At 65.3% G+C, this 12,938-nt stretch overlaps 3 protein-coding genes across 3 annotated transcripts; 1 reads left to right on the top strand and 2 right to left on the bottom strand.

Moving 5' to 3' along the window:
• Positions 1-615: 615 nt before the first annotated feature.
• On the top strand, positions 616-846 carry MNEG_7966 (hypothetical protein; the record flags this gene model as incomplete). The annotated part of the gene is made up of 1 exon (XM_014043562.1): positions 616-846. The coding sequence occupies one exon, from the start codon at positions 616-618 to the stop codon at positions 844-846; it is 231 nt and encodes a 76-aa protein (XP_013899016.1).
• A 1,629-nt stretch (positions 847-2,475) lies between these two features.
• On the bottom strand, positions 2,476-3,491 carry MNEG_7965 (Glycine-rich RNA-binding protein; the record flags this gene model as incomplete). Its single annotated transcript, XM_014043561.1, has 4 exons — positions 2,476-2,646; positions 2,909-2,975; positions 3,194-3,224; positions 3,422-3,491. The coding sequence occupies 4 exons, from the start codon at positions 3,489-3,491 to the stop codon at positions 2,476-2,478; spliced, it is 339 nt and encodes a 112-aa protein (XP_013899015.1).
• Positions 3,492-8,520: 5,029 nt separating this feature from the next.
• MNEG_7964 (high intensity light-inducible lhc-like protein) lies at positions 8,521-11,004 on the bottom strand (the record flags this gene model as incomplete). The annotated part of the gene is made up of 8 exons (XM_014043560.1): positions 8,521-8,574; positions 8,825-8,939; positions 9,222-9,325; positions 9,556-9,741; positions 9,973-10,048; positions 10,265-10,467; positions 10,630-10,692; positions 10,960-11,004. The coding sequence occupies 8 exons, from the start codon at positions 11,002-11,004 to the stop codon at positions 8,521-8,523; spliced, it is 846 nt and encodes a 281-aa protein (XP_013899014.1).
• Between the last annotated feature and the right edge of the window lie 1,934 nt (positions 11,005-12,938).

Below are 12,938 nucleotides of genomic sequence, written 5' to 3'. Positions count from 1 at the left end.
TTGGGGTTTGTGTTTGTTGTGCGGCGGGGAGGGGAGGGGAGGGGACGGGAGGGGAGGGGACGCGAGGAGAGGGGAGGGGGCACGCAGCCGCGCTCTTTTCGAGACGTCATGTTCAACTTGTCAGTTTTGCCGCCTTTTGCCTGATGACCAAAATGCTGAACAGGCTCATGCGGTGAAGGACGCGGCGGACCTGAGTTACCTGGTGACGCTCGTGTCCGGTAAGATCTGAGCCAGATCTTGCTGATCTGGTGATCTGGATGTCCCATTTTGCAGTCCGAGCCGCGGCGGACGTGCGCGGCGCGCTGAGCGATCTTCGGCGCTGCTGGGCCGCGGCTGCGAGGGCGCGCCCTGCAGCGCTGGCAGCGCCCTGCAGCGCCCTACCTGCAGCGCGCTGCAGCGCCCTGTAGGCCGCAGAGGCCCCCCTCCCCCTGCCTCAGGATTGCGGCCTTGCGAGCCGCGGCTGGCCTCAAATCAACCGTTGGCAGCGCGTGCACGAACGCGTGCGCGCTCGCGCACTCACACACACACACACACACACACACACACACGCACGCACGCACACACACACGTACACACACACACACACATTCTCTCTCAACATTTCATCCAACTGAAATGTCCAATCCGCCAGACTGCTGCGTGACGCACACGGCCGGCCGCCAGGCGGCGGCGCTGGCGGCAGTGGCGGGCTACTGCCGGCAGCGCACCCTGGCCGAGCTGGAAGCTGAGCTGGCGGCGGCGGCGCACCCGGCGGCGGCGGCGGACCCGGCGGCGGCGCCTGCGGCGGCGGATTCGGCGGCTGCAGCAGCAGCGCGAGAAGCGGGCGCAGTCGGAAAGCCCTTGTAACCGTCTTCCCCGCCTGAGGGTCGAGAGGTGTGTGATGTTTCAGTTCGTTTGGTTGCAAATTAGGTTGCAGGTTGGTTAACTTCTGGTCGATTTGGTTGCGGTTTTGTGGGATTGCTGCACTCGGAAACAATGTACTTGCTTGTTTGTGCCTGACAGCTCTGGGATCCACAGCTTGCGGCAGAGCCGCCGGGCGGATGCTGTAAGGTTGATGCTGGAATGACACAGCTGTAGCAGCCCCAGACAGGCCACCGGCGAGGCCACAGCCGCTGGCCGCTGCCCCACTGACGGACGCCGCGCCGTGAGGCGGCCGGGCGCCCGCCGGGCGCCCTACGCGCGGTGCGATGGGCGGCGCCGAGCGGCCTGCGACGGACTGCAACGGCGGCGGCGCACAGGGGCGACGGCGGCGGTGCGGCTCACCCACCGCCACAGCTGTGAGGATTGGTCACAGCAGGCTTGCTAGGACGATAGTGCGCCCCAGCATGCTGGTGTTTGTAGCATCACGCGCGGTGGCCGCTAGGGGATGGTCACACATCTGTCGGTGTGCCGCCCCACCAGCGCTGGCTACTGGGTGGTGGGTGGGCCGGCATGGAGGGGTCGTGCGCGGCCCTGCTATGCCTTGCAACTCCCAGACGCATTACGTCGTTTTTCATGGGAATCTCTTCGCCTGGGTCGAACCTGGCCGGGGCAGAGGGGGGCAAAGCATGCGCGATTCACCAGGGGAGGTGCTGGCCAGCTTCCACCAAAATTTTCTTGGCTGCCCCAGGTCATCCGCACGGCCTGGCTGCGAGCTCCTTTGAGCTGCATGCAAGTGAGGCCACTTCATTCTTGCAGAGGTGCTGAAAGTAAGGAGAGGCGCTTTACACTGTTGTGCTGTATTTTCCTGGCCAATGGTTGAGGAACCGGCGCCCCCCCGCCCGCACGCACGCGCGGCGTCCGGGCGGGGGCAGAGGGTGCCCCGTGGGTCGCGGGGGCTGCAGGCATCGAATCATATGGGCATGTGCGCGGGGCGTGTGCGCGCACACGCGCCAAAGTGCGTGCGCGCGCGCCGCGCCCCCCCTCGCCGCGCGCCCGCGCGCTCGGACACGCGGCCTTTGCCCGAAAACAAGGTGGGGGGCTGCGCGAGCGTCGCGTACGCGCACGGCTGGGTGGGGAAACACAGCGCTGCATAATCCAAACGAATTTAACCTGGCGTCGAGATAACCAATGCAAAGCACACCGGGCGGCCCGAAAAAACGGTGACGCGAGGGCAACAGGCGCGGCGCTCCGCACCGCGCGGCCAATTCGCCGGCGCCGGCGCACAGCGCCGCGGCCCGCCGCGCCCCGACGGGCGGCGCCCGGCCCCGACCCTCCAGCGTCGGTTTGAGGGCGGCCGCCGGCGGTGCGCGTCGCGGCGCGCGAACGACGGGAGCGGATACTGTCGGCTGGGCAAAACCCCGGTTTGGCGTGTGTGAAGTCGCGATCTTGCGATCTGGGCGGAAGGCCGGTCCCGAATTAAGCCTCGCGGCATTGTCTTCTTGGAACATCAATCGAAGGCCTCGTCACTTGACACATGTAGCACGCACCTCTCCATCTTCCCACAAAGGCCGCGCACGCGCGCACAGTACGCGGCGCGCCCGTGGGCGGGGCAGCTTAGTAGCCGCCGCCACCGCCACCGTTCCAGCCACCGCCGCCGCCACCGCCGCCCCAGCCGCCGCCGCCACCACCGTAGCCGCCACGGCCACCGCCGTAGCCGCCGCCGCCGCGGCCGCCGCCACCGCCGCCCTCGCGGGTCTGGGCCTCGTTCACACGGATAGTGCGGCCCTGCCGAAGGGGTGGGATCATGGGGCATCAGCAAGTGTAAGCCTCACAGTTGACAGACGCACGACTGGGACGAGGCGCACACGCGCCGCAACAGCGTGCACTGCAGCCCGGCATCAAGGAAGACCACTCGAGCGGCTTCGTCACCGCATCTTGCGCCCCGCAGGCATGTAAATTCAACAATGACATTCCCGGCTGAACAAAATGCAGAAGAAGGGGGAGGCTGCTCCCCCCCTGGGAGCTGTGCAGCCATTCGCCGCCGCACCTGGAACTCCTGGTTGTTGAGGGCGCCCATGGCCGCGGCGGCCTGGTCGGCACCCATGGTGACGAAGCTGTGGTGGCAGATGAGGGGGGGCGCGGGTGCTGATCAGTGAAAGAGTGTGTGTGTGTGTGTGTGTGAGTGTGTGTGTGCATGAGCGCGCGCATGTTTGGAGCCGGGCAAGCCATGATGTGATAGCACAAAACTTGGGAGGCACCCCACGCGCGCATGCAGGCCGCTGAGACGGAAGGGGACGTTGCAGGCGCGCGCACGGCATGAAAGCGGTCTCACCCGAAGCCGCGAGAGCGGCCGGTCTCGCGGTCTGCGGGGTGCGAAGCGAGGCGCGAGTTGGCGAGCCAGGCGCAGGCGTGTCGGTGAGGAACAGCAACGCTGGAGGATTCCAGAGCGGCATGCAGGGCAGCACGGGTCGGCTTAGCATCTCGCACAGGCCTTGGGGCCGTGGCAGTTCTTGAGGCGGCGAGGGCTGGGTGGGCAAGGGCACGGCGGGCGACGCCTCACCGTTGGGGATGAAGGCGTCGGTCACCTCGCCGTACTGGCCAAAGAGCTGGGTGAGGTCATCCTGTGTCATAAGTTGGCCGCATGGGGCGAAACGTCAGGCATGGCGGCGTTGGGATGGGCCGGCGTGGGGGAGGGGTCCATGCTGGCGCGTATGAGGGGTGTCGGAAGGGCCGACGTGCGGCGCATGCGGGGGCATGGGGATGGGGTTGGGGTTGGGGTTGGAGAGAGGAACAACAGGCGGCGCATGCGGGCGCATGCTGGTGCCCTCGCTAGCTGGGCGCGCTCACCGGAGTGGTGCTCCCTTCAAATAGCAGATGGGATCATAGGGTTGAGGGCAGGGGCGGGTGCGGAGGGTCAGGCGGTGGGCGCGCGGGAGGCGGCGGCTGGGCGGCGCACAGCTGCAGCACAGGGGGGCGGCGGCGGCGGTGCGGGCGCCGCTTTCGCACTGGGTCTTGCGGCAGGGGTCAAGGTGGGTGCTCACAGCTCAGGTTTCCGACATACCTGCAGATCGGGTGGGGGTGGGGAGGGGGGGATCGCAACACGTAAGAAAAAGAGCAAGTACTGCGACACGCAGGCCCCCGCCATGGATGAGGGTGCGACGGCACAGCTCTGCCGGCCTTGCGGACGTCATGGGGAGAGCGCGGCTTTCTGAAAAAGGTGCAACATGCATGACACCTTGCGTGTCCAGTGACCTGCTGCGGGCGTGCCTAGGCGGCCGCCGGCGCGGGGCGCAAAATCCCGCTGCCAGATATGCCTGACGCTAAGCGCCTTCTGGGGGGGCGCCAGGATCAAAGATCACGGCTAGGCGCACACAAAGCCCCGAAAGCGAGTGTAAGCATCGTAGAGTGCCCGCGCGGGGTCCACAGAGCCGGGTTCACAACGTCCGAAGCGGGAGGCGGCCCAAGCCCAAGTGGAGCCCCCGACGCGTGCATGCACGGCTGCCCGGCGCTGATCAACCCTCACACGTTGCTACGACATCACTCACATCTTGGTCGACATCTTGGCGAGGAGGGGAGCACGCGCGCCCGGGAGGGAGGCAGTGCTGGGTACGGGTGGGTTCCTGAGAGGAAACCCAAAGAGACAGGACAGGAACAGGGCGATCGAAAGCTAGAAACGCAAGAGGGTGGGTTCGAGGGCCCAGTGGCTCATGTAGCAGCGCAGTTGTTTGTTTCGCGCCTCCCTGTTCGCCAGTGCCCCGTCATGAAGCAACCGGCCGTGTCGTAGAGCGCTCGGAGACACCATTATACAGGTATAAGTGCCTTCACAAGCAGACGCACAAGTTGGTCGGGGTGGTCCAGCGGCCCACCAAGCTTGCAGCGCGAGCAGAGGGGGCGGCGGCCGCATGGCGCCTGCTGCCACCGTGATCCACCATCCACTGCACCAGGACGGCAGCAGCCAAGTGAATTAGCGTCCTGCACGCATGTGTGGGCTTGGTGGCGCGCCGATCTGCTTGGTTCAGGCTGCCTGGCGGGCTACGGACATCTGCTGCCAACTGCTAATGGACTGGGTGCTGAGGTGGACAGCGCCCTTCCCCCTCTCAGCTCTGCTCAGCTAATCAAGGTCATGAAGGCTCTCAGAGCCCCAGATCATCCACATAGCTTGATTACAGCGCGCCCAGGGCTTCTAGACGCCTCCGGCGAGAAGTCCCAGCCGATGCAACGCGGAGCGCACGGCAGCCGCGGGGGCGCCATCGCGGCACGGCGCCGCCGCCCGCGCCTCCAGCAGCGCCGCGGCGCTGTACCGCCTGCGTGGGGCGCCGCCCGCGCCTGCCATTGTTGAGCGGGACGCGGCGCGCTGCGCTCCGGCGTCCTGCTGAACTGCGGCGGCCGGCCGAGGCGCGTCATCCCCTGCAGTTGCAGCAGATGTGACCAGCGGGCCCTGCTCCTGCCGGCCAGCCCGCCCTGCGCCCTCTCCCGCCGTGCCAGCCGCCGCAGCTGCGGCACGACCGGCGGCGGCCTCAGCTGCAAGCGCGGCCTGCAGCTCGCACCATGCCGCCAGCGCCGAGGCGGCAGATGGGCGGACGGTCCCAGTAGCGCCCGCCTCATGCGCCCCCGACTCATGCGCCCCCGCCGTCAGCGGACCCCCCGACCCGAGCAGACTGACGCCGCAGGCGCGGCAAGCCAGCAGCTGCGCGGCCGCGCGCACGGCAGGATGCGGGCGCGCGTGGCCCGGCCGACCAGGCGCGGGTGCCCCAGCAGCGGCCGCGTCTGCGCCCGCGGGCGCGTCTGGTCGCTCTTCGTCGCCCTCTGGCGGCGCCGCGGCGCCGCCGGGCGACTGCGATCCGAAGGGCTCGCCTCCAGCAGCCTGTAGCAGAGGCCCGAGCTCCAAAAGCAACTGCGCCGCACCGCCGACGCCCTCGCCCGCGCCCTCTCCTGCGCCGCCGCCCCGCTGCCCCACGCCGCCCCCGACCTCCCCCGTGCCGGCCCTGCCCTCCCCCGTGCCGCCCGCGCCGCCGGGGCCACAGCCGCACGCGCGCCACGCGCGCTCAGCTAGAGCCTGAAGCTGCGCAGCGTCGCGCGCGGCGCGATTCCCAGGGCCGCCCGCCGCCCCGCCGTCGACGTCGGGACCGCCGGCGCCCGCGCTGCTGCCTGGGCGGGGGCCGGGGCCGCCGCCGCCGGCGCCGCCGCTGTCGGACGCGATGGCGTCCGCCGCGTCGAGCAGGCTGCACGAGAGGTGCAAGATGGCGTGCGCCGCCGCCGCGCCTTCTTCGAGACGCGGCCGCCGCCGCTGCCGCTGAATCGGCCGCCCCTCCGCCGACTTCTCCCCTTCTGAGTGCTCCCGCTCGTCGTCGCCGCCCCGGCCGCCGCCCGAAGCCGCCTCGGACCCGCCCTGGCACCCGCGCGGCCGCCCCGCCGCCGCTGCCGTGGCCGCCGCCGCCGCCGCCGCTGCCAGGGCCAGGCCTGCCTCGAGATGCCGCCGCGTCTGGGCCAGCCGGCACGTCTCGCGCAGGGCGTCGAGCGCGGTGTCCAGCAGCTCCCCTCGCTGCTGCGGGTCGGCCTCTGCCTGCGGTGCGGGCGCAGCAAACGCGGCGGGTCGGGGCGTGGCGAGGGCGAGCCTGAGAGCGCCGCGGCGCGGATCTTCGCATCGAACGCGGCTGCAAATCAAACTGTTACCCTACATGGGCGCTCGCGCCGCGGCGCCGGCGCTTGCCGCCGGCGTTGTTTTGTCTGATCCAGCTGCAAGCCCGTTCCCCGCCTGCGGCGCGCGCGGCGCGGGGCCTGAACACCTGATGGCCGCGGAGGGCGACCTCTGCAGCGGCGAGCGCGGCGCCCGCGGTGCCGCGCCGCAGCAGCGCGCCCGCCGCGCTGCTGGTGCGGCCCGCTGCGAGGTAATTCGCGGCGGCGGCCTCGAAGTGGCCTTTCGACTGTGCGTGCGCGGCGTACGCCGCGCGCAGGTCGACACACGCCGGGTCTGCGGGCAGCAGGTGCGCCGCCGCCACCGCCAAGGCCTCGCGCCACAGGCCGGCGCGGCGGTAGGCGTCGACCGCGCGGCGCGGCTGGCCGATCGCGAGCCGCAACGCGGCGGCGCGGTGGACATCGCCGGCTGCTTCTGCCTGCGCGGCGGCGGTGCGCGACGCAGTCTCCCAGGAGCGGCCTGTGCCTGCGCGCGGGTTGCGGACATCATTGGCGGCACCAGGGGCGGCGCCGGTGTTGGTCACCTGCGACCACTGCGGTGGATGCAGATGCAATGCCTTTGAGTCTGTCAACCTGATATTACCTGAAATACCAGCGAGGAGCGCTAGGTCCAGGGCGCGCTCCGTGACTAGCAGATCACAGGCCGCCCGCGGCTTCCCTGAGGGCACAAGACCAACGGCATCTTTGGTGTTACTGCTAGCACCTGGGGGCGGGCTCGAAGGCTGCTGGCCGAGGGCCATGGCACGGAGCGGAGCTTTGGAGTGTCAAGGCTGGCTACGCGTGCATGTATCTGCGGCCGTGTGGGCAAGGTCGTGCGACTCGTGCACTAAATTATGAGATGTATCCTGTGCACTGCTGCAAACTCCAATACTTGGACGAGTGCTGGCCTAACTTCAGACGGGATTTGACCGGGATTTGGCAGTCAAGATTGATACCAGGTCAACTGCGCTGTTGCACAAGAACAAGACCTGATCCACAGACCAAGGAAGATATCAGAAGGCACAGGCACATTGCAAGCTAGCTTGTCAGCAAGACTTTGTTAAACACAAAGGTCACCGAGCACACTTGAGTTGAAGGACACACTAGCTGAAAGGAATCCCTCGTAAAAGAGTGTTTGCACAGCTGCTTACGGGAATGCCAGAAGAGAGCATTGCAAAGTGCGCAATGCGGTGGGTGGTGTGGAATGGAGAGTATTGGAAGTGTCAGTGAGCAAGTGAGTTGGTGGGAACAATGTCAACACAACATGTTGTGGAAAGCAGGTTGCGCCTGTGGGCTTTTCGGTGGTGTGTGCCACAAAGCACTTGTCCGTAAAACAATGTAAACAAGATAGCAGCAACTCTCTAGGAACATCACATATAAATGCTTTGCACAACATGCCATCTTGGCATGCAACTGTGCAGTGAGATGTGCAACTTAACTGTCAGGTAGATAGCAGTGAGACTTCACCTTGCATCCAATCAGCCGTCAATCTCATTGCGGAGGGTAACGACCTGCTGTTTTAGCTGCACAACCATTCCATTTCATGGCTTACACAAATGCACGATGTTGTGTTGGGTACAGCAAGAAGGGCATACCGGTCTGGCAACAGGCAGGCGGGCTGCATCAATTGGCATGCAAGCCCTGCTGATTGAATGAGAGCGCCCCCACAACCACAGAACAACTCCACCAATGGCAGCAATTGCTGCTCATTGAAAAAAGAGCGACATGAACACACAAGCCACATGCAAACACACAACTTGAAACAAGGAGTTGGGGTGGAAAATCTCGTGAACCAGGAGTTGGGAGAAGCCTCACGCCAGAATCACAACCAGTCAGTAGGGCGCGTGCGAGTGTTGCAGCACGTATCGAGAATCGCCAAACCAACATTCACTCGAGTAATTCTCTCTCATTGCGTGTGTGCCGATCCAGCATCCCCACCAGATGTGACTTGCGAGTCTGTCACAGCAGTGAACACTCGAACTCAGATCAGAAGCCGCTGGCAGCGCCCAGGAAGCCGGAGAATTTGAGCCACATGATGATCTGAACAAGAAGGGGCGAGCAGAGGACACAAGTCAGCACCGGTCCTTGAGCAACACCGAAAACACTCAACCCGAAAAGCTGCAGGTACAACAGCACGCACGGTACTCTCGAGGCAGCTTTCACAGCCAACACCCCCCAAAACAGAGGCACAAGCATAACACCAACACAAAATCGACACACCCCAGTAGCAGTTCACGCTTTCTAATGTGATCATTGCATAAGTGCTATTGCGATTATTGCCCCTGCCCACCTGCATGATAATGCCCTTGTCAGTGGCAGCCTCAACAAGGACAGCCGCCAGGAAGCCCAGCATGGCAGCGCGGCCGTTGGTCAGCTCCACATCCCGCGCGTACTGCTTCTCAAAGCTGCAGGCGTCGCGACGAGATAGAGAGAAAGAGCAGACGAGTCAGCTGAGTGAACACAACAAAGACAGAAAACAAACAAGATTTTCAAGCAATGCACGCTTCTTTTGTGGTGTTGCTGCACACAGCCCCAGGGTCTCTGTGCACATCCATCTTGCAGTACGCTCGAGCCCAACCTTTGACAATTCCTATATTTGACAAGAGCAGGTACATGGACATGCACAACTGCCGGCATCGGCTCACGCCGCGCAAGCAACGTGCTGCGCCGGCAAAGCCTGGGCGCACCTGCCGCTGAACTGGGCCTCCTCCAGAATATCTGCCTTGGCCGCCAGCGACACAGCCGGGCCGGCAGTCTTGCCGGCCTTCATCTCCGCCAAGGCGGCGTTGACCTTCGGCGTGATATACGGCGTGATGTGAGAGAGAAGATGGGTTCACTCCTCAACCCTCAAGCATTTTGCTGCACACGTGCCGCCGACTTGGCCCGTCACACAGTGGCGTCAAGGGTGGCAGGCGCGCCAAAAAATCAGCCAACCCCTCAACTCTACTCCATAGTATCCTCCCTCGGGTGGTAGGCATCATCCCCAACCCCGTGCACACCACACAGTAACCAGCAACACACCTGCGCGGCCTCCTGCTCCTTGGTCAGGGTCAGCACACCGCTGTCAGCCGCCTTCATCTCCGCCGCGGCGGCCGAGCCCTCGGCGACCTCAGAGGTCGACAGGAACGCGTCCGCGGGCGACCCCGCGGCCTTCGCGGCGGCGATCGCCGCCAGGTCGTTGCCGGGGGTGGTGAAGTCGCCCTTGCGCTGCAGAAGGTTGGTGGGTTGCGGTCAACACGGTCAATCTGCTGCGTGCTCGTTTGGACAAACAAGGCGTCACGTCCAATAGTTGGTCGCCTGTCCGCCTGTGACGCTACAGCGTCGCAAGCGTGGTTGGTTGCAAGTCCACCACCCAAGCTACAGGGCTGCGCACATGTACATGATCATGCCTTGCCTTGCACACGCAAGGCACACGCAGCAGGATTGCCTGCAGCACACCTTCATGGCATTGGCGGCCTCGATGAAATCGTTGCCGTTGTTGAGGCCCAGGAAGTTCTTGTAGCGGGCGATGTCCCTTGAGGAAAAGTGGGGCAGATTGAGAAATAGGCACAGGTCAGAGCAATGGCGATGCGGCGCTTCGTCGGCGGGCGCACACCCGGGCTCCTTCCAACGACGCGTGTGGCATGCAGCATCCTCGCCGCAACAAGGAGGGCAGGGACAACACAAGAGCCCTGTCTTGACACTCAAGACCACAGCGTTCCCGGCCCCCAAGACAAGAGTTCGCTCTCACTTAGCAGTCATCTTCTTCTGCGCGAGCTTGACGGCGGTCGAGGCGGTGCCCGCAACCAGGGCAACGCCCAGCACGCCCAGCAGGCCGGCCAGCAGGCCGGGGGACGGCTCAAGGCCGATCTGGCGGAGGGTGCCCTGGCCGGTGGTGGCCTCCTCCACGATTGAGGTGACAAAGCCCATCATGGCCAGGCGGCCGACCCAAACCTGGCGACGTGATGGGGGGTCAGAGCGGGAAAATTTGAAAATTTACGGGCAGGCTTGGCAAAGCGGGCGGGGGCTACCTGATTGCTGGTCCAGCGTGCGGGGGCATGCGAGCGGAGAGGGGGGGTGGGGCGGGTGGCAGAGCAGGGTGGCAGAAGCGCGTACCTCGGCAAAGGGACGGAAGCCGAAGATACCCTCGCCGGTGGGGAGGCCGATGGAGTCGGCGAACTGGGGTTGGGGGCGCAGGTGTTGCGATTGTGGGGTTTGCTGGCTGGGGTGGGCAACAGGTATTGGGCCGCCGTGACCAAGGAGGCCACCATCGCACAGGTGCAGCTGCCAAGCCCCTGCAGCATGCCTCACTCCGAACACGGGGAACGAGAGGACAGCGGCGCGCTGCGCCCGGCGCTGGCGCCGTTCGCGCGGCATAGATGCATGCCTGTGTGCCTGCTACGAATGTCATAAATACAGAATATGCCATGCCGACCACGCCCACACCTGCGCGACTCCGCTCTTGGAGGTGCTCGAGGCGCGCACCACCATCCTCAGGGGGCGAGAGGCAGGCGCACGGGGCTTGCGTACAGCCCTATTCATGCTGGGCTTGACGGTAGCCATGCTGCGAGCCATGAGAGCGGCCATGATGTGTTGCTTGCGGAGACGAGTTCCGTGGGTGGCTGACTTGCGAGAGCTGAGGCGCAGAAAGTGAAATGTATCTGTTGAACGATGTGATTGATTGTGACGTTGCAAACTTCCAATGTATTAAAGTCAAGGGTCGACCCCTGGTGTCCTGAGGATTTTTGTGGCGGCGCAGCGAGTGGTTGACGGCAGCAGCCCCGGTCCGCATCGCTGTAGGCGCTTCCGGGGTGCCCTTATAGAGTCAGTGTTCTTGCCATCATACAGGACGGCCTCACTCTCATTTTCACCGGTTCATGGCAATGTTACAACATAGCATCCCCGCCGTGGCACTCCTGCTGCCGCCCTTGTGGCTATCTGGCCCCAACTTCTGCCTGACCTGTCGGCCACATGCGCCCAGGGTGAGCCCCGGCACGTCGTCGGCCCCAGCACCCCTGAAGCGATAAAATAGTAGACATTGGTAAACATCGCGAGGCTGTGGAATGTGCGGGCCTCGAATCAGCGTTTTCTGGGGCGTTCACACCCGCCCCCAGCCCCAGCGATACAGGAATGACATTCACATGGCCACCCCACCTTTCGGACTGCAACCATGCGCCGGCCGTCGCAGCGCGCGACGCACCGCACCGCACCCCGTGTTATGTGCATTCCCCACACGCCTCGTTGCGACATAGGCAGTGAGATGTTGATATGTGCAGCTGTCAGTATCTCAAACTAGAAAAAATCCCGGCCTACCCTCTGGGTCAGCTCAGACACCCCTTGCCTGTCTCGTCGCCCTGCGCCCGCCCCGCTTCACTGGCTGCAACAGGCCCAGCAAATGACACCCACCCGCTGCCACGGCCAGCAAATCTCGTTTCCAAAACATCCGATTACAGTTTTCAGGGGGATGAAAGAAGTGCGGCAAGTCAAACACGCTGGCTGGCAGCAGGAAACTGCCGTTTGTTTTCAAAAAAGGACGAGCAACAGGAATGAAGAAGGCATCACAGGGCAGGGCGCGGACGCAGCACCAGGGCTGCGGTAGGCTTATCATGCTGTTGCGGCGCGTATGACCGCGGCGTGCGTTTGCAGCAGTGTTGTGCGTTCCGAGCGGCCCTGCGGGGCGCCCTGCCAGTGTTTAAGGGGGGTGATGCGAGGGGGTCCCTCTTTCGCAGCGCCGTTTCGGCGCGCGCGCGGGCTCTTCGGTGGGCGGTCGCTTGTGCCAGCGCCGGAGCCCGCAGTGTTGGTTTTTTGGGGGATTTTTCAACCCCACCAAATTCAGGGTGGAAGCCCCCCCCCTTGCAACACACGACTAAATGCAGCCAAAACAGCCTGCATCGGGTGTTTGCGTGGCGGGGCTGACGGCCCAGTCGGCCGCGCATGAGAAGCGCGCGTGCAATCGGCGCAGCTCGGGGTGCCCGCGACGGTGCCCGCATGGGGGGCCGCCGCCGCAGCGGTCAACGTTCAGGATGCAGCCGCGCGGGCGCATGCCGCCCCGCGGGTGTTGCACCGCGGCACGTGGGTGGGTTCGGCGAGGCGGGGCCGTCCGGCTGCCCTCAGGGGGCGCGCGGCGGCGGCTATGATTAGGAAGCAGCGGCGACAAGCCGCAGCTGCGGCAGGGTCAGCTGGTGGGAAAAAGAAGGGCGACTCAAGGTCGGAAAACGAAGGGCGGACGCAGGGCGATGCAGGAAATGGCAGCCCGGCGGGCCGGGCGCGTCGGGGGGGCGGGGCGGGCTTTCGGGTTTCAGGCGGCGGCGCCGCCCTTGCCGTGCGTGCCGCCGAGCGCGGCCCGCGACAAGACGTCGGAGAGCACGCGCCGCGCGCGCGTGACGGGGTGCCAAGGGAACAGCGCGTCGTGCGCCGAGTGGTCG

The sequence above is a fragment of the Monoraphidium neglectum genome (assembly GCF_000611645.1).
Source record: "Monoraphidium neglectum strain SAG 48.87 unplaced genomic scaffold scaffold01464, whole genome shotgun sequence".
NCBI classification, from domain to species: Eukaryota; Viridiplantae; Chlorophyta; class Chlorophyceae; order Sphaeropleales; family Selenastraceae; genus Monoraphidium; species Monoraphidium neglectum.
Note: the sequence above shows the minus strand (reverse complement) of the source record. Positions and strands in the feature narration are given on the sequence as shown.